The sequence below is a fragment of the Enhydra lutris genome, unplaced genomic scaffold, assembly GCF_002288905.1.
Source record: "Enhydra lutris kenyoni isolate GAN:26980312 unplaced genomic scaffold, ASM228890v2 scaffoldscaffold4, whole genome shotgun sequence".
Taxonomy (NCBI): domain Eukaryota; kingdom Metazoa; phylum Chordata; class Mammalia; order Carnivora; family Mustelidae; genus Enhydra; species Enhydra lutris.
Window position 1 is genome coordinate 57330409 of NW_019154088.1, and position 27136 is coordinate 57357544.

Genomic DNA, 27136 nt, shown 5'->3' on the forward strand with positions numbered 1-27136 from the left:
CCTTTAAAAAAAATGGGGCACTTTCTTTTCTCTTCTTTTCTGCAGCAGGTTTAAACATTAATATCATCTTGTTTTTAGAGGCTAAAAATAATTCACCCATGAAACCATGTCGGCATGGGTGATTTTTGAGAGGCAGTCCTAAGAAAATCTTACTAATTTATTTCTAAAAAGATTGTCTATTTGGTGTATATAGCGCTTTAATTTTGGTCATTTGCGTTTTCATGGATATCTTCAATTTCTTCCAGGTTTTTAAAATTTCTTAGCAGATTATTCTTGCAGTATTTCTTGAATTTTCTTTGCATTGAAGTGATTAATTGCAAAACATTGTTGAAGGAGTAATCTTTATTGTATTAATCATAAGTCACTGTATACCTTGGGAAAGTTCTAGTATAATTTATCTGGAAGACATAATTTGCTGTCTTTAGATAGTGCCCAGTTTTGATTCTTCAGACTAAGAGTCATGATTTTTAAAAATGTGGATGTGGAAAAGGAACTTTGTATTATGTCCCAGTTAATTTCTACCCATTCCAGGGATGGTGTTTGGACTGTTGCTTTTGGGCAGTGTTATTGTGCTGCGGTCTTTCCTCCTTCTGTTTGTGAGGATGGCAGAACAAAAGGCGAATAATGAGAAATCTGCTTCACTTCTAGTAGTTCTAGCCAGCGATGGCCCTGAGGTCCCACACTGTGGGACAGGAGCTAGAAAGCCAGGCTGATGTCCCATACTGGAACATTAGAACCCTGGGGGATCCATGGTCTGTGCTGGAGAGCCAGCTATGATCGGGCAGTGGGGATCTCAGAGTTCACTTAGGTCCAGCCCTTAGACACGAAGAGCCCTGAGGTCACTGGCAAGCATGGTGATGTTCTGGGGGTGTTTTGCATCTTGAAGAAAGAAGAAACAATTTAGAGAGTATTTGAGCTGTTAGACTTTCTCTTACATTAGATACAGCTAGTTTCATTGAGCATACTTTTTTCCTTGCTTTTATTGTACAGCCACTCTGCAGAGAGACCGAATCTTCAAACATTTCACCAGGAAGCGCCAAAGGGCTATGCGAAGGCGAGTCCACCAGATCAATGGACACAAGTTCATGGCCACGTACCTGAGACAGCCCACCTACTGCTCTCACTGCAGGGAGTTTATCTGGTAAGAGGTTCCCTGGCTTCTTTTTCCTCCAAGCTTCTCTCTAGGTTGTGTGTGGTTTCAGAAGGAAGTGTGATTCTCGAGAGTTGTTTCAGGATCTGATTTTTGCCTTTTATTCCAATATGTTGGCCCAGTAATTTGAATTCCCAGTGAAAAAAAAAATCTAAACAATTTACAGATCCAAGGTTTAGATGTTATTTCTTTTTCCAGTTAATTGGGGAAAATGCTAATGAGTCATGAACTGGCTAAAGAGCATGAATTAGGAAGGCTAACCTATCAATATATGGATAATCAATAAATTGGATAATTGGCCACTGAGTAAGAGAGAAATGACAACCATATTGCTTTAAAAAAGTAGGACTCACATGGTAAGTCATAGAACTTAGTTGGTTGTAAGTAAAGTAAACACACAGTAATCTTCAGCCTAATGGTATGTGGCCAAAAGGTAATGACTTTCAGTGATTGCATACTATAATCCTTGGCATTTAGGAACTGAGATAATTTACAGCCCAGAAATTCTAGGTGAATTGGGGCAATAGCTCCCTATATGCGCCACCGAAGCTGAAATTTCAGTGGCAAATCTATAATGTAAAATAAATTGAAGTTAATAGTTACCTGTGTTTAGAGCCAACTTTAAACACATGTATTTGGAAAGAGAAGGAAATGCCCCCTCGCCCACCTCCAAACATGTACACATACATACCCATCTCTGTAGGAGAAAAAGACAGTTTAGTATCCATAGCATAAAGGGAAATCCTGGTTGTGTTGCAAACCATACTCGTTTTGTTTAAGTCAAAAGCACTTGGCTCAGAGTAATTTTTTCAAGTACTGATCAGTGAGTTTGCATTTTTTCATTTTTGTTTTTGTGTGTGTATATGTTTGATTACTTTGGTTTAAAAGTCCCTGCTACCTTTTAGCAGTCAGGATCCAGGGTTAGTGTTTTTGGTGTTTTAAATTAAGAATAGAGCCTTGTCCCAAGATGGGATCAGGAGGGAGACAAACCATAAGACACTCTTAATCACAAGCAAACTGAGGGTTCCTGGGGGGTGGGGGGGTAGGGATCGCGTGGCTGGGTTAAGGACTTTGGGAAGGGTATGGCTATGGTGAGTGCTGTGAAATGTGTAAGCCTGATGAGTCACAGATCTGCACCCCTGGGGCAAATAATACATTATATGTTAATTTAAAAAAAAAAAAAAAGAATAGCGCCTTGTCTAAACCAAGGACCCACAACTGAGTGTTGGTGTGTTGCTGACAGATGTGTCATCACAACTATGGTCTTTACAAACAAGTTCCTGGTGCATTGTCTATTGAACAAAATGAAAAACTCTGGCATCTTTGAGCTCATTTTCTACTCCTATGGTCATCTGCACTGGCTAGTTAGTTGGTGTCCACCACTCTCCTTGTGGTTTTCCTGATCTGAAAGGTCTGCTCGTCTTTATTTCATGTCACACCGTTCTGCTTCCCTCCTTTATGTGACCTGCCTGCCCCTGTGGGCATTTGTGGTGACCAACTGTGACCTCAGCTAACGTTCTCAATGGAAACTTGTTTGATACTTCACTAAATTTTTTCCACCAAGGAAACATTAACTCCCACTCAACCAGCCTTCGCTTGCGTGCTCTCTCTCTCTCTGTCTCTCACAGAGTATTACTGTATGTGCTACATATATATGGTTAAGAGTATGGACTCTGGCATTCAATCTCATCACCAACTAGCTGTGTAAACCTAAATAAATTATATAATCCATCAGTGTCTCCTTATTTGTAAAATAAAGACCATTTTATTTTGCTTATCTCATAAACTTATGTGGAACATAATGTTTTAGGCACTATTCTAAGCATTTTACATTACCACCTCTCTTTACCTTAATGAAGACCCTGTGAAGTAGGAACTGCGGTCATTGTTGCCCTCTGTAGATGAAGAAACCGTGGCTCAAGGGAGTTAGCGATGTGCCCCCAGTCATGCCCGGGCCATCTGGTTTCAGGGTCTGTGCTCTGAGCCTTCCCATGATGCGTGCTACCTCGCAGGACTTTTGTGAGGATTAAGTGAGATGCTGCCCATCAGTAGCTTGGCTCAGTGCCTGGCACATCCTCCAGGTTTAATAAAATGTGGTCTGTGTTAAATGAGAATGAGGATGATATCATCATCGCCCAGAGAATATACTGGGGAGAGGCCAGTATGATAGCCGTGGGCCTGACAGGCATCCTGTGGCAGCATTTCTGTCCCCACCCCCGGACTCCAGGGGTTACGGGGGCACAGGGAAGAGGGAGGGTGCCTCAGGCCAGGCAGCTGTGGTGGGCTCACCTGTTTACTTCACGGCCTGCCCATCTTTATGTGTGTGCGAGTGAGAAAAGGCGCTGGAGTGTCCCTTGTGGCCGAGGCTTTGTCACACGACCAGCTGAGGACTTGGGCTTTGCCACAGGGGGAGGTGGGCAGAATGAGGACCACCAACACCCACCTGTGTACATTGCTAGAGGATTCAGGTCATCACAGGACATCCTCTAGGTCTCGTGGTAACAAGGGCTCAGAAATCACCTCATCTTTGCTGCTTCTCTGAAATTATGTTTCTCAGGAAGGAGCAGAGGATGGCATGCATTTGTTTTCCTGAAGTACTATGATCATAGGGGCGTTGTTGCTGAAGTAGACTGATGATAGCTTTTCTCTATTGTCTTGAACAGGGGAGTATTTGGGAAACAAGGTTATCAATGTCAAGGTAAGAAAACATTTCAAAAAAGGTATTTAATGTTGTTCTTATGTTAAAGACTGGTTATATTTAGAGGAGACAGGATACATTTCATTAATATTGTAATAGATTACTCTGCCGATCAAGGGACACTCCCATTGCAAGTATTTGGTTATGTTTTAAATTTTGGCTACATTTTAGCACAGAGGGCACACTTTTATTTCTAAAGCCGAGATACCTAATAATGTTGAATTGTTTAAAGTTTTGTCTCTGAGATGACGTGAAAATACTGAAAGGTAGTGCCATTTTGTGAGCAATACCCTTAAATCTTGAAGCTAAATTTTTGTTTTTCCCAACCCCATTGTTACTAGGGGTGAGAAATGACACAATGTTGTCTCTTAACCTGCGTGGAGAATGCAGGGCGGGCAGGGGAGGGCGAAGTCTTGCTCTAGGAAGAGCAACCAGTCTAGTTTTTATTAGAACAAAGAAAGGTAACAGGTAAGCTTAGGGGTAGCTTCTGGAGGGCCTGAAACCTGGCTGGGAAATTTGAACTCGACTTATTGGCAATGAGATGCCATTGAAGGTTTAGATCGTGAGGCACGGTGACCAGAATTATACCATGAGAGGATTCCTGTGGCCGTGGGTGTGGGCAGGAGGAAAGCCAGGAAAGATGAAGTAGGCTCAAGACTTGAGTGCAGATAGTTTGGGTGTGAGCAAAGGCGTGAGTTAGGGGGACGGTAATGACCGTGGGAAGGACGGGAAGGCTGGATGCCATCGAGTGGGCCAGACACCAAATCAAGTCACTTTGACATGGTGTGGCCCTTGTTGACTCTACTAGAACTGGCAGATCGTGAGCCTCTGAGGAATGTATAATCATGCATTTCATTCCCTAGTGTGCACCTGTGTTGTCCATAAACGCTGCCATCATCTAATTGTTACAGCCTGCACTTGCCAGAACAACATTAACAAAATGGATTCAAAGGTAAGAAGATAGAACTTTGCTAACTAAGTGGCGGCACGAGCCCGCTCTCTCTCCTTGCTCCATCCCCTTTCCACTTCCCTTCTGCACTCCTTGAAGTGAATGGTGGCATCAGAATAGAATTTTCTCTCCTTTTTATATTATGCTTTTTTTTACTTTTGTGCTTGTGTAGCATGACGTCTCCGTGGGTGGATCCCATAAGTGATCAGCTGGTTACAAACTTTCACGATTAGTGTTTCTGATTTGGAGAGGGGTTTAGAGGACTGAAAAGGTTCCTGAGTTTGGCCTCACACCACCAGGATTCGGATGCAAATCCAGCCTCCGCTAGCTAGCTTCTCTGTCAGCCTCAGTCTTAGAATGGGATCCGTATTTCCTTCATGCGCTTTTTTGGTGAGGCTTCCACACGATAGAATTGATGTGACAAATATTTGTTAACTGGAAATTGTGCTTCCTCAATAAGGCGACTCTTAGCCTCCTCTGGTGTCTTCCAAAATCTCCAGGAGGATGCACTTCCATATATAAATGCTTGAATCTCATTCTCGTCGCTCGCATTGCATTCAGCTGGGGAGGGCACGTTCTAAACTGTGGCGACAGAAAGCAGTTGGAGCATTGCTGACAATGAGCAGTGGGTTTACAGACGCATCGGAGTCTGACTTTGAGCTCAGGGATTGCTTACAGGACACATACAGGGTTGCTAAAGTTCCCTTGGAGAAGTACGAGCCACAGCTTTTATGAGAAAGAGACCAGCAAAGTTCCAAGAGGAGTCATAATTGCCCTACTCCTTGTCTCATTGTCATTTCAAATGGTGACGTAACTGTAGTGCGTATGCCTTGTCTAATTATTTGCTGGAAGAGTTTGTGAGATGAAAGCAGGACCTGTGCCCTCAGATTGCAAAATGCAAATGGCAGGCACAGCTGGGGAGGGCCGAGTAAGCTTCTAGGATGTCGCTTTGGGGTGAATTCCTTCTGTGGTTCTGTACTCGCTGGGTGCCACCTTCTTCCCTTGGCCCCCACCCAGCACACTATCTGGGAAATCCTGTGGTAACAGCGAGTGTAAGGTCAGTAAGAGACCTGTTTACTCCTGCAGTTAGAAGGGTTTAGAAACTAGACATGGGCACGAGGGAGTTGGCAGGGAGAGAAATCCAGCCTGAACATGAAAGGTGATCAAAAAAAAGGTTTTCATTCCTCCTTATCTCCCCAAATGGTGAATGATCTAATGCCCACCACTACGCCCTTTCTTTTGAGTCTTGTTGATGAGAAAATGGGCTCAGCCTGGTGAGGAAGGCCAGAGCACAATGCAGTAATCTCCCCAGCTCAGGTGTCATGGTAACACATTGCGTTTGGGGAGCTCCTGTTACGGTTTCTGTCAAAGATGTTGGCCCGGCCTCCTAGCTCTCGTCCTTCTGCTTCTTTTTTTGTAGATTGCTGAACAGAGGTTCGGAATCAACATCCCGCACAAGTTCAGCATCCACAACTACAAAGTGCCAACCTTCTGCGATCACTGCGGCTCGCTGCTCTGGGGGATCATGCGACAAGGACTGCAGTGTAAAAGTGAGATGCCGGGTGCTGGGTGCCCGCTTCATGGGAGCACCGCGCCGCGAGCTCTCAGAATTCTGCCGGCGCGGCTTCTGAGCTGGCACCAATGGTTTTAGACACTTTGTGAATTAGGTCTTCGTAGTTCTAGGCCTATATATTCCTTGTCAGCCATGTACGGGGAGTCACCTCTGGTCCAAAGACTTCCCAGCTGTAGCTCCAGTCAGTTGTTAAATTCAGTGTTCTGTCTAGCTGGCTCTCAGCTGCTTCGTGCTGAGGGCCTGCTAGTTGTATTGGCATGGGTATTTGAAAGAGGGAAAAATGGGATCTTGGTCCGAAATGGAAGGTGGTAGGAGGTGAGGTGACCAAAAGAGAGACTTCAGTTATGAGTGAGAACTGGCAAGAGAGTAGGTCTAGTGACCTCCCCAGAAAGGAGCAGGACTTGAGTCAAAGCCCAGTGAGAGCTGCCCTCGGTCTCCTCGAAGAGACTGATAGAGATTGGAGAGGTAGGTGGGGTGAAGGATGTTTCGGCTTTGGCCGTGGACTTGCACGCCACTAACTGTGCCCAGTGGAGCTTTTGCCTTCGCCAAGATTCTGAGAGCGAGGGGTGATTCCCGTCCTGTTAGGAGTTGGGGAGCTGTTGAGTCATTTTCTCTTAGGTATTGCTGTAACAATCCAGCTGTCATGGGGTGCAGCCCCCTGCAGGAATACAGGCGGATTTCGGCCTGAAGCTTTAGATAAATCCTCAGTCGCTGGGGGAGGCCAAGTTGATGTCAGTGCAGCTGGACAGTGTCCGTTGGCTGCCTGCACTTACTGAGCCTGCTTCTGCCAACAGAAGGGGACTGGCCCCTTGCAAAGCCTTTCATCTCTTGAGAACATCATTTCATAATTCATTTTTTTCCTAGATACATGAAGTAATTCTTTTTCAAGCCAACCAGCGACTAGCTCATGCATGGCTTTCGTTCAGGCCCTGCCTGATCTTAAGCTGGATGGTCTCCTCTGGGCGTGGGTTTCATAGCAAAAGTCACTTCCTGTTCTTGTCTGGTCGTTGCCGACATGCAGAGCCATGCGTGGGGCTCCACCACCTTGTTCTTGGGCCTCGTGGCCTGGGGTGGGGGTGGGTGGGTAGCGCACAAACAGTGAGCCATCTCCTGTACTCTTCTCTTTTATTGTCACTGGTACCTTAGAAAGGGCACCGCAGCCGCCTTCCTGAGAGCGGGGGATTTCCCCAGAAGAGCTACTGAGGCTTCAGCCTCAGGGGCTCTCCTTTGCAAGGGTCCCTTCCACAGCTCTCCACTGGACTGGATATTCTTTCTCTTAAAGAGGGCACCCTAAATCACATTCAGACCCCCCAAACCTGGATCCGGGCTTGCTTCCAGAGCTGGGTTGACACCCCAGATATGGGAATTTGTTGCCCGCTCTTTCGCTTCTGCCTCCCATCCGCTGGGCCCACGTGAGGAAAGGCCCACGTGAGGAAACTGCGTCTGAGCTTCCTGCTGATGAAACCTCGGGTCCCTTCATCAGCCCAAATCTGTTTCCTATGTACCAGGAATACCTGCTCCCCTCTCCTTTTCCAACTGCTGTCTATTTTGACCTTTAAAAAAAACTCGCTTTGCTCCCCCATGAGATAGACCCACCGGCTGCAAGCCCTGAGAACCAGAGGCTCACAGGATGTTGTGCCCTGGGCCGCCAGGGCTCCCCGACCACAAGAGCACTCAGAAAGCGAGCTTCACTTGGAGGCTTTCCTCTCAGAAACACCATTCCCCTCCTGTTTGAACAGCCATCTCTACGTGGCATGGAGATTGCCACCTTTTACTGAGCGATCCAAGGAAAAGCATAAAGTCAGTTGCCATGATTCCTTGTTAGTTAATTGACTGAAATGTCACGGTGATGAACGTTTTGATTTCTGTATTGAGTCTTGCTATTAAATCGGCAATGACTCTTACACAGGATCGAGGTAAATGTCAAAAAAGTGCATCTGAAGTGTGTTATCGTCAGCATGCCAGGCTTTCTGCCGCTGCGTAAACCAGCAGGGGAGCAACATCAGGGTTTGTTTTGTGCGCAAGTTCAGTTTAACGAGAGGATGGCATTGTTCTGCTTGGATCATTCGCCCGGCCTAATCTTTCAGGTTTTTAAAGTTCTTTTTTGCAGCATATGTTGACTTGGCTCCTTGCTGAACCTGGATTCCCTTCTTTTTCCCGCCCCCCTCCAGTCTGTAAGATGAATGTCCACATCCGATGCCAGGCGAATGTGGCCCCGAACTGCGGGGTCAACGCGGTGGAACTTGCCAAGACCCTGGCCGGGATGGGCCTCCAGCCCGGAAATATTTCTCCAACCTCGGTGAGACTTGGCTTTCTTCGACGTATTGTAATTTAGAAGTTGTTCAGATGTGGTGAGTCTGAATGAACGCATGCGGCATGATCCAAGTTCCTAATCTCAGCAAACACAATAAACAGATTTATTGTATTTTTAAAGAGCATTTTGTCCCACAAAAAAGGTTCTTTATACAATGATGGGACAAGAAATCACAAGCATGCAGATATAGCAGGAAGTAGAAGGAGGATTTTTTTTTTTTTTTTTAATTAGCTTCCTGTCAGTGTGGTGTGGTGAAGCTCTGAGTCCAGGGCCTTGGGTTACCCTCTTTGCTGGGGCCCAGGCAGGAGAGTTGACTGGCAGCTACGGGCCTCAGCTTCCTTCTCTCCAAAGGGGTTGAGCTCGATCTCTGAGATTCTCCCCAGCTCTGGAGTCTCACCCGTTCTGTAGCTTTTGTTTGTGGATTGTGCATTTATCTCTCAAGTTCAGCAACAAACAGGAGTTCCTTCCTCTCGGCTCCTGGGAGTGGGTGGAGTTGTCTGTTGCTTTGGGCATGTTTTGTCTCACAGCCTCCCAGAGTGACCTCCACTCGCTGTTGACCCTTAGAGCCTCGACCACTTCCCAGGCCTGTGTCCTCTTGCTGCCTTCCTGGCTGGAGACTACAGAGCGCTGGGAAAGTGTCATGGCCCCTGTCGTGGTGTGTGAAAGCTGTAGCCTCATATCCGGTTTAGGAAAATTCTAGACTTCCCTGTTAAATATCCTTGTGAGTTCTTAGGAAGGGAAGCACAATCACTGTCAAGTTCTTGGTTATTCAGAAAATGTCTGTACTCACCACCCCATTTTCCTTATTACTGGTTGATTAGGGACTTGAACTGAAATCAGCAAAGTGTAATGTCTACACCATGGACAGATAGGCAGGTTGCCAACACCAGGAGGGGGATTTCTAATGTGTGGGATGGCTGTTCCCAAATGGCACAGATTAAGGATTTCGGCCTGCACCAGTGCTCCTAAAATGTCATGGGAATAAAATAGGCCGTGTGGCACAAGTTGTAAAATGGGGAATGCCACTTGTCATTTGTCACTTGAACCAAGGATCCTTAATGTTCTATTTAAAAGTGGAAAAGCCAAAATTACCTGTCATTGGACAGCACAACATGAAACAGAATTCTTAAGTTTATCCAAAGAGAAGAATGGGTTAAAATTTTTTTTTGAGAAATACTGGCTTAGAGTTTTCTAGCCCAAGCAGAGGAAGTATTTAAGTGGAGGAAGTGAGACTCAGGCTAGTAAAGTTTTTCTATCTTTGAAATATTTATGATCGGAGATCTGGGGGGAAAAACTACTAAAAACAATGGGATTTTTAAAGATGATCCATTTTATATCTGTATCACTGTTTTATTGGGTTGAGTAAGTCAAAGCCTTATGGCTTTGAGCAACTGCACAGTTGTTGTTTGTTGAAAACTTTACTTAGAAGTTGTTCCAGATAAGCTGGGGTTTCTCAGCTAACTAGGGCAAAGCTTCAGAGCGTTAGACTTTAGATGTATTGTCTAGATCCAAAGACAAGGTAGCTTGTCTTGTATGTCCCAAGGTGGACCTCTGCAAGTCCTCTTGCCCTTAGGGAGCTCCCTCGCTGTGGCTGGACTTGGACCAGTGAGACGGGGTTATCCATGGGGGAGGCCACCCCTATTTCTGGTTCAGTATGGTGGGACTGGAAGGAGCCCTGGTTGTGCTGGTCATCAGCCTTTCCAGAGGGCCAGTTGACTGTGTATCAAGAGTCTTGAAGATTAACATTTTTGGCTCCGAAGATTGCATTTCCAGAAAGTTATCATGAGAAAATAGAGGATGCTTGTGATCATGATGATAATCACTACAGCTCAGTTCCTGAGTATTGAACCTGCCAGGCACCGATTGAAGTGCTCTGTGTGCTTTCTTTCATTCCTCATAATATTTTGTGTGGCAGGTGCTGTAACATCCTCTTTGTTAGGAGAAACTGAGGCCCAGAGACGGTGGGTTGGTAACTTGCCCAAAGTTACAGGATTAGGTTACTGAGCTGTGATTTGAACCCAGGCGGCTTGCTTGAGAGCCTAGACTGTTAATCACCCTGCTTTGAAGATTCGCCTGCAAGGATGTTCATGATGCTGTTATTGAAACTGGCAAAAGATGGGAGATCAGCTGTTTCCAATAAGCAGGGGAATCAATGAATAAATTGGGATATATAACAGAATACAGGACAGCCCTGAAAACTCATGTTCTTGAAGGTTATGGAAAATACACATTACAGAGTGTTAAATAAAAATGTCCATTATGAAATCACAATTTTATTATATTTTTAAAAATTAATCAAGTGTAGAGGTAGTTAACGTGTGTATGTGTAATTGCTTTTATTTTTTATTTTTTGAGGGGGGTGCTGATTAGAGGTATTTCGTTTCATCCTTCATACATTTGTTCACTATTCTAGTTTTTATATTAATTTTTCTCTTATATAATTTTAAATACTGTGTAATGAATATTGCTTCGTTCCTTCACATCCTAGTATAGATCCTTTGAGCAAACGTGAAAACCGCTCTTTGAATGACATGGACACCAGGTGGCGCTCTTGAATCTGACCATCCTGGGGAAAACCACCAAGCCACTGGAGGGACCAGACTAAGGCGTTTGTTTTATACACTGCTGTCTGAGTTCAAACTGAAACTCTCGATGGCTCAGATATATTTTAAAATGATTCTTTCCAAAATATAGTAAGCACAGACCAGGAGCTGGAACTAAGGTAGTGTTGAATGGCAGAACTTGATCCCATGTCAAGCTGAATGGACCTTTCCCCATCTGCTGTGTTGAGAGTTAAGGCAGCAGATAAGGTCTTCTCCATCCATAACTGCTTCGAGTCCATGCTGCGACCTCTGACTCCCTGCTTTTCTACTCTCCTTTGCAGAAGCTCGTTTCCAGGTCAACTCTAAGACGACAGGGCAGGGAAAACACCAAAGAAGGAAATGGAATCGGGGTTAATTCTTCCAGCCGACTTGGTATCGACAACTTTGAGTTCATCCGCGTGTTGGGGAAGGGGAGTTTCGGGAAGGTGAGTCTTGGCTTCTGAGGCATCTGGGTTAAAGTTAGCATGCTACACGTATGTTGTTTGAGTGTGTGTGTAACGTATTCATGCTCAGACTTGCCAACTGCCAGGCCCGTTCTGCCCCATGTGTTCCCACATCCTAAGGATCTCAAGACTTCTCACACCTGTGCTCCCTTTTCCTGCTTTGCCACAGGTGATGCTTGCAAGAATAAAAGAAACAGGAGATCTCTATGCTGTGAAGGTGCTGAAGAAGGATGTGATCTTGCAGGATGACGACGTGGAATGCACAATGACAGAAAAAAGGATCCTGTCCTTGGCTCGCAATCACCCCTTCCTCACACAGTTGTTCTGCTGCTTTCAAACCCCTGTAAGTAGGACTCACATTCACCACCTCAGTAGCCTCCTTTCTTAAAGCAATGAGACAATAAGATGTTAAAGATTTCGTAAAGAAGTGCATCAGACTTTTGAGGGATGAACTCTCATTGTAGGGCTGAATGGAGGTACCAGTAACTTCTGATGGCCTCTGGGAGAAAGTTGAAATCCATGAAGTAACTGCTTACTGTCATGGTGTCCTAGAGAAGGATCATCTTGAAGGTTGAAAAGGTCTTCGAACATAAGTCTTCTGTAGCAGAGTTATGGAAATCTAAGAACAGAGTAAATGTCATGGGCTGCTTATCCTGGTGACTTTGACCTTGGCTCTACCCCTAAATGCTGAGCTAGTTATGACCTTGTCACAAAAGTTCAGATCGGGGTAGGTTCAGAGAGAGAAACTTAATTTGTCACGGCTCAACACATTGCCCCTTGCCTCCATCATGGACCCTTTGTTTGATTTCTGGGAACTGATCCTGGGATTCAAGTCTGTCTACTTGATCACGGTGCTCAGTGAGGAATCCTTTTGGCCGCAGTTTACAGAATACCCCACTGAGTCCTTTGTGTGATGAAAGGATGAGTTTATAGTTCATTAGTACAACCCTTTTTCTTTGAAGTCTGGCAGTGACAGTGTTAGGGTTGGGTTAGTAGTTCGGTGACATGGGGCATCTCTTCCCCATGGGGTCTCAAGTAATTTGTCACAGTCCTCAACATCACACCTGGTGTGATGGCATCCGAAGGAGGAAGCACAAGGACAGAAGCCCAAGGGCCTTGTGGGCCTCTCTCCTTTTATGAAAGAGAGAAGAAATCTTTCTAGACTTGAGTCACCCGCTTATCCTTAGCTACAAAGGATGTGGGAAGTGCAAGTATCCAGGCAAGATAAGTAGGTTTATCCTGACTTGGTCCCACCACCCTTGACTCATCTCTTGGGGCAGGGCATTCTGTTCTTTCCTTAGCATTGGGCTTAGAAGTTGGCTTCTGCCCTCAACAAAGAGGAAAGATGGCTCCCGAGAAGGTCCCCAGAGGTCTGCTGCAGATATTTCAGAACCTTCTTCCAGTCAAAAGGCATTTTGGGAAAGGGAACCTGGGACGTGCTCCTTGTCTCTGCTACCGTCTGGGCCATGGAAGGTGTGGTGGGGGCAGAATAGGGACATCCCTGCTGTACCAGGGATCCTACAGTGCCTTTCTAGGGAAGGCGACAGCTGAGCTCAGACCAGAAGGGCAAATTAGAATGATGAGACAGAGAGAATGGAGGTGAACACACCATCTAGGGAACGGCACCTGCACAGGTGTAGTGGTTAGTGAGAGCGAGAAGTGTGAACACTACTTAGTGCACTTCAAGTGTGGGGCCTCTGCGGGGTACATGGAGAGAACGGCTGGGGCAGAGGTGACCTGGGCCCGGCTGGGAAGGGCCTCGTAAGCTCTGTTAAGGACCTTAGAGTTTAGACCTAAGAGCAAAAGGAAGAGATTTAAGCAGAGGAATGACATATCAGATTGTATTTTTTAACTATTAAAAAAGCTAACTTTCTGCAGTGGGTAATAGGAGCACCCTCCAAATATCCATATCCTTTCTCTGAAAGAAACAGTTTTTACTAATTGCACGTGTTGCCTTTCAAAGAGCTTTTTGCACATGAAAGCGTACAGCTACAACACATCTGTGCATTTATTTTATTTTTATTTAAACACAAATGGTAGCATACTTTGTCTTTTAATGTAATGTATACCTTAGTCTTTTAATGTAACAATAGATCTTGGAGATTGTGTCATATTTGTACATATCTAGCTGCTGCATTTTTAAATTTTTAAATTTAAATTTTTAAATATTTAAAAAGACCCTGACACAATTTATTTAACTTGTTTCCTATAGGTTGTACCTAGTCTTTTCTTCCAATCAATGTTGCATTAAGCCCCCTTGTATTTTCGTCTTTACATACTGTTCTATTATTTGTCTAAGACACACAACTAGAAGTGGTATCACTTGGCCAGTGGTGTGTACATTGAAAATTGGGACTGAGTCCCATCAGCCTCCTTCCCCATAGCAGTGAAAGGTGGCTAGCATTTTGTCACCTATATACCAGGCACTGTTCTAAGTGTCTATGAGCATTGTCTCATTAAATCCTTTGAGTGGCCCTGTGAAGTAAGGTTAGCACCGCTCTCATTTTCCAGATAAGGAGACTGAGGCCTAAAGACGTTTAACTTCTAAGAGACAGAGGTTTGGGCCCCAGGTGGTCTGCCTGCAAAGCCCAGACTCTTCTCTCCCAGCTGTGGGAGGCCTCTTGCCTCCACCATCCCATCCTGCCATGCAGTCTATTATGTTGATGACCGGAGAGTTTGAAACAAATGGTTTCTTCAGCCTTCTCATTGGCATTCCTCTGACTGAGCGAGGCTGAGCGTTCACAGATATTTGAGCGTCACCTGTGTTCAAATCTGTGCTGTTAAGGACCACGTGTGACCTGGAGAAGGGGTGGGCTGGGGAAGGCTGGGAGCTGGGAGAGGTGAGGGTGTACTGGAGGCACCCTCTCCCATGCCGTCCGAGCATATTAGAAGGAGCTGGGGCATCAGCCAATAGCTACACAGGTCCCAGCTGCCCCTGTACTGCTTCCTTCTTCCCCTGTACTCTGGACTCCAGGGAGCCACACCCTCCTCACCTCCTGGTCTTTGGTTCATTCCAAAGGCCCTGGAGCCCACACAGCCGGCCCCTGCTGCCTTGTCTGATTCTGGGCTGCCCATCTCTGAGGACCAGGGCTCCTCTGGAGCTTTCCTTGTGCTCCTCCTCCTACTTCCTGGAGAATCCTCGAAATTCGATTTCCTGTGCTCTGTGCTTTGCCTACAAAAAGCCCTTCCCTGTCCTCATCTCTCCCTGTCCTCATCTCTCTCATCCAGCTGTTACCTCGGAAGGGAATAGGGTGACAGCTCAGGCTTGAAAACACTCTTGTCAGGAAGGATGGTACCATTTGTTGATTACCAGTTGTCTGCCGACATTTTCCAGTTTGAGCCTCCGGCTCATACCATGAATCGGACACGGTTACCCTCAAATCATCTGTCCAGGGTCTGAGCCAAAGAGTGGATAGTTTTCTATGACATTAAGTTAGATGATTTTTACTGGCCTTTGAATCAGACAGTTGACAGGCCATTAGTGAATTTAGTCTGGTCGTGCAGTGGCTGTTGTTTCAAGATATCTAATGAACAAATAAGGAAGTGTCTCATACAACTCCATATTGCAAAAGGAAATCCCCGTGCTTCCATGAAACAGACTGAGGTCTCAACACAGATTGTGTTATGGCAGAGTAGAACAAGAATAAACCTGGGACAGATTGAGAGCCCAATGAAAATATCATAAACAGTGCAGAATTTTCTAGAAAAGTATAAATTATACAATATAACAAATTATTGGTGGCCACATGGAATTTCCTCAGTGTTCAGCGGGCCTTAAGCACTGGTGGGCTCTTTTCCCTAGCGGTAGTTTCATGTGTGACCACAAGGTGGCGGTCGTTACTGCTAGGTGATTTTATTTCTCCACCAGCACTAGGAACTGATGTTGGGAGTTACAGCTTCTGTTTTGCAGTAGATGTCTCCAAAGCAAAGGGTGAAAGGAATTTCATCCTGTCTTAAGTCTAGATGATAAAGTAGAGGGGAACCAACCTAAAGAATCAAGTGACTTTTTCTCCTGCTGAGCTAGAGAGACACAATTTTCATTTTGCTGTAGTTCATACTTCTCTCCCCCTTGCAAGGTATCAGACTCTATAATATACAGGCGTTCATTTACTGTGCATCTGTCCATCTGTCAGAAATCCCCAGGGACTATCCCCATTTGCTGTTGCAAAGCTAACTAGACAGAACAGAAAATGCCAACTACTGCAAGGAAGCCCGGCAGATCCCATTACTTTGTAACCGCTCAGTTTGGCAGGCTGTGGCCTCTAAAATGAGACGCTAATCCCTGAGTTATGCTGAACTGTTAAGCTCAGCATTTAGAAGCCAGCAGAGGTGAGGTATTAGGGTCACACCCAGCTATCTGCAAAGTATCATCTCATTATAAAAACCCTTGGAGAACTGTTATTCCTCTAACGTCCTGCCCCTGGAATGAGTGTCTCTGGGGTCCAGAGACCGGGAGTGGGTAACTTGCAGAGGGTCACTTGGACTGTGAGTAGGGGGGACAAGGTTCATCTCCAGGGCAGGCTGACCCTGGAGCCGGCTCTGTGCCCTGACCCATCAGTGCACATTGTTCCTGATTCGTCCTCTGCGTCAGTATCTCCTCTCTGCGTCGGCTCCCCTCCATCCTGCTGCTATGGAAGCAGCATTGCCCTTGGACATGGAAGACCCGAGTTCTTACAGCTTTGTTTTCCTTGGAGTAGCTCGAGCCTACCTTAAAATTCTTTTGAGCTTTAAAGTTCTCATAGTTTAAATGAAAGCAGGATCGTAGTGAGGACCAAAGGAGAGAATGCAGAAATGCTCTGTACGGGGGCAGCACTGTTCAGAAGTAAGACTCACTGCTGTGATGACTGCCTCCTTCTTTACACCAAAGAAAAACATCCTGGTGCTTCCCAGGGCCAGCACAGACCCCATACAGAGGGTATAGTAAATATCCCAAAAGTTGAAATCTTAGAGCCACTCCTGTGCTTGGCAAAAACAAAAAAATAAATTTCAAATTAGCACATAATTTATCAAGCTTGCTTCTTAGGATTATGAGCTCATAAATTATTGCCTCCAATTCTTTCATGATAGTGCATGTTACTTGCAAATATGTAATTAAATTGCCATCCTCATACATTTGCGATAGCACTATAAATCCTTACAGTTTGTGAATAGTTTGATAATCTGGATCAAGACTCATAAAAATGTTCATACTCTGAGATCTGTTGATTTTATTTCTGAAACTAGCCAAAGAAATGAAATGTTACACGTTATATGTATATATATGTATGTACATAAAGATGTTTAATTTTCGGTGCACTATTTATAATAGGAAAATGTTGGGAACAACTTCAGCAGTAGGAACTGACTTAAATAATATATTACTGGGTGGAGATTTTCAGCTAGTAAAGCAATAATGAATGCTATATGGCCAAATGATATGTTGTTGGACACTGTCATAAGCAACCAATGTGTATTATTTGCTGGTTCCACTTCTTACAACAGCCCTGTAGGACAGGTGCAATTATGATCTTCATTTTGCCAAGCAATAAAGTATGGAGGAGTTAAGTCACTTGCTTAAAATCTGATACAGTAAATGGTGGAACCAGGAAGTTAGAGCCCAGGAAATAAGACAGAATTATGAGGGTTAGTGGCGTGTATCCTTGTCAGGTTCTGTCCAAGATGGTGCATTGGCAAACCTAGCTCCTCCAAGAAAAGCCTGGAAGGAAATTATGCCAACTAAACTGCCAGGGATGGCTCGAAGGCAGTGACACGAAGGATGTTTTCTCTTTGTTCTATTTGCTGATTTTGGTCTTGAGACTCTATTTCTTTACCAGTGGGGGTGGGGAGGAGTGAGCCATTGCTAAGCCAGGGTGGAGGAAGGGAGAGTCCCTGTTCAGGTGCAGGCCTAGTGAACCCTGCCCTCCCGGCTCTTCTAGGTGAAATTCACTTCACAGCCTTTTTATTTTCATCAGTGACGCGGGAGTCAGCCGCTGAGCCTGCTGGCATTTGCAGCCTGGAATCCGGGCCTCCCTCACCCCCACCCCCAGCTCCCAGCCCCCAGCCCCCCCTCCCCCGGAGGGAGGGGGCTGTTCACTGGCTCTCCTCCTGGAGCCTCAGCTGAGTGTGGAGGGACGGAAGAACAAAGACGGGGCAGTAGCAGGAGGGGGAGTGGCAAAGTAAATACTGGTCAGATGCCTCCGTCTTTGTTCAGAGACCCAGTTTATTGAAGCAAAAATTTCCATTTTAAGACACTCCGTGCCTGGTGCCCAAGGGCTGCCTGTCATCTGCAGGACCCAGGCCCAGGTCAGAGACAAGCCATGCAGAGCCTCTCTTATTGGGAATGCTCCCTCGGGGTTGGTGTTTGCAATCTCCTGCATTCAGGTGGGCCACACACACTCCCTTTCTTGACGGGGACAGAAGCCCAGTGCTCTGGATTTCTACCGCCACCCATCCTCTACTTGTCCGGCTTTCCTCAGGATGTCTGTGTGGCTGCTGGGGGATGGTCACTGGTCCTCAGAGCATCAGCCTACAAGGCTTGTCCACGAAGCAGTGCACCCCGAGTTCTGGCAGGGACACAGCCTTCCAGAGAAAGCCAGTCCTCCAGTGTTGGTCAACAAAGCAGAAGACCTACTTCCCAGTGTGAAGGTGTCCAGTAATCTGCATGCTAAACGCCGTCAGCTTACACGACTGCTACACGGCGATTTCAGTATATTGAAGTCGTACAATACGTTTTGAAAATCACCTGGCAACATGAGAATGCAGGGATATTACTCTCTCCGTGTTTCCTCCTTTGTTGTTATAAGAAATATTTGCAAAGGAGTGTGTGCATGCCTGCGAGTGTGTCTGAGACAGACAGATGAGATAGCGAGTCCTGTGGCCCTGGAATGAATCTTTCAGAATTTTATCAGGCAGGCGACTCCACTGCCACCTCCAGTGTCAGAACTCTGAGTGCTACTTCTGGCTTAATTCATAGCCCCCTTGTTTTTGGAAGGTCTTGCATTTGATTTTTTTTTTTTTTTTTTTTTTACCCATATAAGCTCCTCCTCCTGAATCTTTGTTTTTCTCTCACGAACCTAGGGGGTTCAGAGAGTGACCCTGCAGTTAGCTTCACACAGGTGATGGGTGGGAGGCTGCAGCCTTCCCCGCTGCCCCCTAGGCCCCTGCTGCCCGCTAGTCCCCCAGCCCCCTGCCAGCCTTGCATAGCTCCCCACAGCCCTGTGCAGCCTACTCCCTGCAAGCCCCCCAGCCCCCTGCAGTCCCCTGCAACCCCCAGCCCTCTGCAGCCCTGCACAGCCCCCCCCGCAGCCCTGTGCACCCCCCCCACAGCCCCCTGCCAGCCCTGCCTAGCCCTGACCTGTTTCATGTCCCTCCAGCTCTCTTTCCCTTTCCTGAGTGTTGAGTGGGTACTTGGCCACGGTCGCCAGCCTGTTTGTCTGCTGAGCTGCTGCCAGAGACCAGCTTAGAGGATGAGAAGGTACACTGGGCCCTGGAGGGTCGTGACCCGCGGGGCTCTGAGTTACCGTGACATTCTGGACTAGGGGAGAGACCCCGTGACGGTGGTTAAGTGAGGAGAGGGCAAAGCGCATCCAAAAAAGCTAGAAAGGACAAGGGTCTGAAGAGGCTCTGTTCTTGCCTTTGGAGAGCTGGTGGATTCTTAGAGCCTGAGGAGTATCTGCTTGAAAGAAGCGATGGGTGAAGAGGAATGGCACCCACTCTTCGTTGAGACCTTAGTATGTGTTCTAGGTGCTTCTCCGTGTTACCGGTGCCTATGCAGCTGTGCATGCTGGCATTTCAGGAACATCTGTGCAATGAACAGTCAGGGTGGTGCAGAATGCTATTGTCTTCATTTAGAGATCTGGACACTGAGAGGTCGCGAGAGGTTAGATAACTTGTCCCAGATCACACAGCAAGCGAGAGTCAGACCACGGATTCTTAACCAGGTCATTAGCTTCATAATCTTTGCCATTACTAAAATACCTCCCGTAGAAATGTCTTCTCCCTGAACGTGTGCTGAGAGTAGTGTCATTAGGCAGGAACAGAGGTGGCTTTTCACAATGTCCAGTTTTGCAGCCTTTTGTGAAACACCTAAGGATATTTCCCTCTTACTGTTTAAACTAGGTTTCCTCCTTTCCCTGAGCAATGCCTGCCACAAATACTATTCGGTCTGCTTGTGGGTCATTGGTTATGGTTTGCCTTTGGCTCAGATTAAAATAGAAAATGAGCCAGAACATGGTGTTTCCCATTTGGGCATGTTCCCAACTTATTAGTAGTGTTCCATCTGGGGACAGAACGCACACAGATCATCTCCAGGCTCTGGATTTCTGGGGGAGGAGAGTGGTCATGGGGGACCTTTGCTTCTGTCCCCTCGGGACACACAACTTTCTGTGGCTACCCAGGGCCACGTAAATGAACAGGAATAGGAGAAGGCAGAGTTCGGGCTGTCCGTTCGGCTTTCCCTGTTTGGGCAGGACAGCCTGGAGATGTGGTGTGACTGAGGGATTTGAAAGAGTTGCCATGCTTTTCGATTTGGGCTTGTTCAGTTGTCAGTGGCCTTGTCACTGGCCATTGTCCACATCGATGATCTGGGGATAGTGGAGACCTGCCGCCACCATGTTGGTAAGGTGCTGCCTGGATCGTGTGTCATTTCCCTGGATATATCCAAGACTTGCCCCAGTTAGAATTGGCCCAGGGCTTCCCGAGGATTGTTGAAGCTTTGTGGTGGTAAGTGCTTTGTTCCGGTTTTCCCTGACTGAGGAGACCGGGAGCCTGCCCGACTATACACGCCTTGGCCTCAACAGGGCCCTGTGTGGAGCACAAGGCTTGGAGGGCCGGAGTTGGCTCCAAGGAGGAGAAGGCGACGGGCCTTTCACCAAATAGTTCAGTGAACAGTCTGTCCATTCACGATCGCTCTGAGTGCTAGCAAGAGAAGCAGGCCCTTGAATCCTGTCTGGCTGGGAAGAGAGGATTAACACACATGGAATAGAAGGATACAGTAGAGTCTGTGGAGTCAACACCGTCATTAGACTACAGAAGGAAAGGCAGTTGAAAATGGGCACTGAGCTCTGGGGGAAATCTTACCTGTGTGCCAGTCTCTCCTCACACACGTAACCAGAATGCCTGCAAGGCTAACCGGCCAGCATCTGAGCTTTAACCAACACCAAGTGGCAGCCGGTAGGTGTTTCCCTGGGCAGGTGGTTTGACTCCTGCCAGGACTGACAGGGACATTCAGGGCCTCCAACTACACCTGTGAATGGCTGGAGGGGGTTCGCCCCACCCTGAGGACAGAATTGTGCAGTGTCAAAACCTGACTGCTCTGGGTGGGAACCATCAATGGTAATATATTCTAGGTTTCAAACCCTTGAGTTCTCTGTCATTTCTTCCTTGGTGAGAGCCCAGCTGTGGCCATCTCGTCTCAGCCCAGGAACTACGTCCCCAGGGCCTCTTGCAACCCATCAGCCTCACCTGTCGGTGTGATCTCAGCCCACCTGGCCATCTATGGAGTCGCCACTGGCAGGCGAGGCGAGGTGGTATTTATTCATTTAGCACATGGCACCGAGTGCCTTCTTGGTTTGAGGCTCTTCTAGAAGCCCCAGGGGGAGCAGCAGGGAACCAGACCAGGCAGAGACACCCTTGTGGAGCTGCTATTCTCCCATAGAGTCTGTGGGCCTGAACCAGCCCTTTACAAGGCTCCATCAGCTGGCATCTACCCTTGGTGGGTTGGTCCCAGATGGTTCTGGGATTTGCATACAGGGATGGCACAGAGCAGCCATGTGCTTGGTAAACTCTCTTTACCAAGAATGTCTAGGAGCCTTGTCTTTTTTGAGTCTAGCTGTCCCACCACTCGCTTCATTAGTCTCAGGCATACAACAGAGGGATTCAGCAAGTCCATACAGTACGCTCTGCCCGCTGCAAAGGTAGGGGCCACTCTTGGTGGGAACGAAAATCGGCACAGCCACCGTGGAAAACAGTATGGAGGTTTCCCAAAACATTCCAAGTAGAAATCCCATATGATCCACCAGGCACACTGTTGGGCATTTACCCAAAGAAATGAAAACACGAATTCAGAAAAATACACAAGCCCCCGTGTTGATTACAGCATGACTTACGACAGCCCAATCAATCAGGTCTCTTGTCTGGAAGCTACATTTGCATTTGAAGCACACCCCTGTTTTCACATGGGCGTCCTGAATTGAGGACCTGGTGACCTGGTGATGATGACTGGGGGGAGGGGTGTCAGCATTGCCGCTGGTAGGCCTTGGGTCCTGTGCACTCAAAGGCTTGGGGGCCCAAGACTGGAGGCACACTAGGGGGGGGGCACCGCCCAGCCTGCTTCCTTGCTTTCCACTGCCACGGTCCCATCATCCTCGTCCCTCGGAGTATACTTGTCTCTTCACAGACAGTCCTGGTGCGAGGCTGCTGAGACACCAGCTCCCCCACTTAACCCCGTGCCATCAAGACTGACTCTGCTCTGGGGCAGGGTTCCTCTTCCTGCCTTCTGTTGTCAGCTGATACCTTGGCCAGGTCTCACCCGCAGACCCTCCCCTCCCTGCTGGAGGGCTTTGGCATGCCCTTGTCTTCCCTTCGGGCCACCCAGGGAGTTCCTGTTTCCTTTCTGTGCGAGGCATCCAGCTTGTACTTCATTTGTACCGTGAAAGAGCCTGCTCTGTCTCTAGCTCGCTCCTGCCCACGCCTTTAGGATGGCCAGTAATGATTTATTGCTTAGCTGTTATGAAGGGAGCCTTGGAACTTTTCCCGGAATCACTTAATTCCATTCTCATGGTGTATGAGATTTTAAACCTTAAAATGATGTAATATATAATTCCCAACCAAAACAAAGGAGGAAAATCGGTCCGGCAAAATTCCTCCCCTCTTCCAGATAAGTGTTGTTCCCTTCCTGGGCCGTGGACTATGGGAATCTCCTTCATCTGCTTCCTTATGCTTTCCGTCACCTCCTCACTCTCAGGGAACCCTGAACTGTGATCAGCTTGTGAGGTGGGGACTGGCCCGTGTCCACAGCAAGCCCAGACCGTCTAAATCAGGGTCTGTCGACCAGTGAGTGGGTAAAAAGCAGATCATGGTATGTTAGATATAACCAGCAAGGTCAGGGCAGAATGGACAGCGTTGACCTAGAGATGGGTCCAAGTTTCTCTTCTGGAAGCCTATGGAACTCAGGGACTGCTCCTTAACTTGATCTGTCCCTTTGTACTTGGGCTTCAGAACAGATCTGAAAGCAGGAAGTTCCCTTCCACCTGGTTCAAAACTTTATCCCCACTACTTTGAATTTTACCAACAGGTCAGATAGTTTGAACAAGAGAATGCCTGGTGAATTTTCAACCTCTCCAGTAAAAAAAAAAAGAGTCACTTATTTGCATCATGTAATATCATGTACCCACTCTTACCACTTGGGGCAGGATAATCCTTTTTAAAGGGGGGCGCTGTTCTATGCACTGTCAGCTCAGGGGCACCCCTGGCCTCCACACACGGCCTGTGGGTAGTGCCTCCCTCCTCATAACAACCAGAAATGTCTCCAGACATTACCAAATGTCCCCCAGGAGGAGGAGGATCTGTTTGGTTGAAAACCACTGCCTAGTATGAATGGCAGGTGGTCTGTCCTAGACCTAAGATGTTAAGTGGACTAGAAGATCACTTGACTTTTTACAGGTGGCCAAAGCCAAGTGTGTCCAGTCTTGCTTAGAAAATTGTAAGCATTACTCTGTGTGTGTGCTTGTGTGTGCGTGTATAAATATGTATATGAGTTTGTAGACCAGCAAAGTTCCTGTTTGGGAGCTTGTACCTGTTCTCAGTGGCTGCCTGGGTGACATTGCTCAGGCTTGGCCCCAGGCTGGGAGGAGGCCAGGGAAGTACAGGGCGTCTGTTGGGCGTGAGCCAGGGCTGGCACTGTGCCAGCAGCTCTGAACAGCAAAGCCTCCTGAGATAAGACAGCCATATCAGAGCCTGGGGCAGCTGGGGAGCCGAAGATTAGCTCAGCGTGCCTGTGTCTATAAGGGGTCGTGTTCAAGAGCCCGGGATTGAAAGAACGCAGCTTCTCTTGTTTCCACATTCAATGACTGTGCCTCTGTTCTGCCATCAAGGTGTGGAATCAGTCACTTTTTATGAAAATTGCCTCCACCCAGAACCGAGAGAGGTGCCAGCCTCTCTGTGAGTCAGATTCCCATCCCCTGTGTGATGCATGTGACTGGATTCTACAAACAGAGATAATCAAAACTTTAAGAAACATTTCTCAACCAGCCTAGAAAAATGTGCTGGTGGCAATACAAGTGTGCTTTGGAGGAAGCACACTTGCCGTTCTCTTCTGTTTGTTTTCCATACATGGGTACGCTATTTCCACTTAAAGTCACAAGAGACTTTAGATGCTGTCATCTGGGCTGAGTACTCTCTAAATAGGGGAGGTAGACCCCAGCCACTAGATGCATTGGCTGTTCCTCTGTTGAATGCTAAAATTATATCTAGCGTGCATGTTTCATTCAATTCAGTAAATGCTTCCTTAACACACACCTTGTGCCAGGGACCTAAGACCCATAGAAAAACAAAGTGTGGACCTATCCTCTGGTTGCTTGCAATCAGGGATCATCTTCAATACACATACCATACCCATAACCACGTGATAGAAGAAGATCATCGGTTGGCCCTTGCAGAGGCTGAAAGGGCTCTGAGACAGGAGGGGCTGTCTGAGCTGTGTTTGGAGGATGAGTATGCGCCCTGCCGTCCTGGGGGCGGGGGTGGGGGCGGGGGCGGCGAGAGGAGGAAAGGCAATGGGCCTCCCAGACAGAGGTACGAGCGGTGCAAAGGCACAGAGGCTTAGAATGTGTGACGTGCCCAGGACACCCAAGAAAACTTGATGCGGCAGGATTACAGAGGAAGTGTGGGGAGTGGAGAAGCAAAGTCCTAATGGGTCTGACATCCTTTGCTTCGGAGCTTAGCCTCAGTTGTGGAGGTGAAGGCAGCTGGCGAGGGTTTTAAGCCAGAGAGCAAATGAGACGTACATTTTAGGAGGCGCTCTCTGGTGTCCATCACAGGAGGAGGAAACCAGGGGATCGCCGACCTGGTTGGGACGTTGAAACTCTGGCCTGTCAGACGTGCCTGCTCTGAGGCAGTGGTCATGGGAGCGCAGTCAAGGAAAGACTAAAGAGGGGGAATGGATTAAGACTCGTTAGGGTAGGAGAGTGGTAGGAAGGGACCCTGGGGGAACCAAATATGATGAATTCACTTAGCAGGAAACCTGGTGGTAAGATGTTTGTGACTCATAATCATGGTTCAGATGGGAGATTGGATTTTGTGTCCTCAGTGTCCTCTGGGTATAGTTGAAAGTGTAATTTAAAATATTTCATTAGGTGCTCGTAGATGGAGAGAAGACAGCTGAGAAAGGAATTCTAAGCAAGAGTGGGAAAGGATGGCAGAAAGAAGAATCAGAAGGAAGTGGTTTTATGGGTTGAGGAACCAAGCGCTCAGTTTACCCGTTGGGTCTGGGATGAAATTGTTGGTGCTGCTGTCTCTGTCTCTGCTCTCGTCCTCGGGGTTGAAAGGGCCCATCGGAACTCCACCTCGCCAGCAGATTCTCTACAAGGTTAACACAATATCCTCTCCCCTGGCTAAACCTTTTAATCTATTTGTAATTGCTTTGCCCTCATCTTACCAGACTATGTCTCTTTTACTTTGGTCAGCCTGCCTGTGGGTGAGGTTTGCATCTTTCTTCCTCCAGGGATGGTGGAGATCAGTATTTGGCCCACAGTGTGGAAAGGTTGGAAACGGACTGGGGGGAGGGAGGGTGTCATTGGCTTGAACACATCTCATTCTCAAGCTAAAGGGCCAGAGTAGAATATATTGTTGCTGTGCTGGCAGATCCAAACTCAAAATAGCCTGGGGAATGAAGTCCAAATGGAAATTCAGCAGATGCCTCAACACCGCAGAGCAGAGGAAGGAACAGACTCTTGGCCAGTAGATTCCCAGGAATCCTCTCAAGGCAGACAGATCATATTCTTGGCCAGATCTGCTACTTCTCTAGCTGGGCAAAATGTTTATTTAGACAACTATAACCCAGAATCTCCTCTTGCGAGGCAGACATGTCTCAGTTGTCTGCAGATCACAGGAAGAGATGAAATCTTGCCTTCTTGAAGAGGTTGCAAAGTGTAGGAACTTCTTTCACGAAAAATAATCTAAATAAATAAATGGCATTTTTACTTTTTCTCCTATAGCCCTGTACAAAGTAAGTCCATCAATTTCTTTAATAGACATTCTTCTGTTTGGTGCTTAAATCGAAATCTTGACACAGAGAATTGTACCATGTGAAATAATGATTTAGAGGAATCCTGTTGCTCATATTTTTAAGTGATCAGACCTTTTTGAGAAAGTGAATAATAACCTAAGATATCTTCCTTGCGAATTTGCGAAGTTCAGAATTTAGATTTGCATGTTTAATTCAGAATTAAAACACCATGCTCATTTGGCAAGAGTCCATTGCAGGTCTCCAGGCCAATAAAAATTATCTTTATCATAGTAGAGTAAGTAGACTATTCATACCACATCCTCTTAGTTCCATTAACTTAATCGACAATCCAGCTGATTGTAGGACTCCATAGAAATGCCATCAGGAATAGTATGCAGCTGTTAAAAAAAAATCACAGTTTAGTGACAGAGAATATCAGGCAATATTATGTAACGTAACTGAAGAAAGAAGGATGGGTTTTTCATTTTCGTTTTTTCTCTTTAAAGAATGCTAAGTGTAAGTAGGATGTAAGGGTAAGTAAATTCTAGTTAAAAACTTCCGTGTAAATCTCTCTCTCTTTTTTTTTAAAAGATTTTATTTATTTATTTATTTGACAGAGAGAGAGATCACAAGTAGGCAGAGAGGCAGGTAGAGGGGGAGGGGGAAGCAGGCTCCCCGCTGAGCAGAGAGCCCGACTCGGGACTCGATCCCAGGACCCTGGGATCAAGACCTGAGCCGAAGGCAGCAGCCTAACCCACTGAGCCACCCAGGCACCCCAAAATTTCTTATTTGCCCAGTTTCTTGGACCTATGGGCCACAGATAGTTTTGTTTCTCCTTGTTTCTCTGTGTGTCAGGATTATAGGTGATTTATTTTCATTTTACTTATTTTTCCCTCAGTTTTCCTCATATTTACTTTATTACTACATCTGAACTCTGCACACACAATTTTTTGTAAAAACAGAAAAGCCAAAGTTTTGTAAATCAAGGGAAATGAAGTGACGTGTCAAGCAGACCTTGTCATCTTAAAGTATCCCACAAACTATTTCAGCTATGGGTAGGGTACTTCTTTGCCCTTGACTCACACAAAATGGATGGATAGAACTAATCTTGGCAGTTTGTGCCAGCTTTTCTAATGTTCTAGTTTACAGTGTATTAGCAAACAGAAACGGCCTCCTGTCCTGTTAGTTCCCCAGGGCCAGGCA

The 27136-nt window shown here is 46.7% G+C and overlaps 1 protein-coding gene across 1 annotated transcript in view; it reads left to right on the forward strand.

Moving 5' to 3' along the window:
- Positions 1-27136, forward strand: part of LOC111160069 (protein kinase C eta) — a 227517-nt gene that overhangs the window by 118143 nt on the left and 82238 nt on the right. The window contains exons 3-9 of the mRNA XM_022522881.1: positions 991-1141; positions 3814-3848; positions 4712-4800; positions 6218-6347; positions 8542-8669; positions 11569-11712; positions 11900-12073. Of these exons, the coding sequence (XP_022378589.1) occupies positions 991-1141; positions 3814-3848; positions 4712-4800; positions 6218-6347; positions 8542-8669; positions 11569-11712; positions 11900-12073 (851 nt within the window). The remainder of the gene's footprint in view (positions 1-990; positions 1142-3813; positions 3849-4711; positions 4801-6217; positions 6348-8541; positions 8670-11568; positions 11713-11899; positions 12074-27136) is intronic.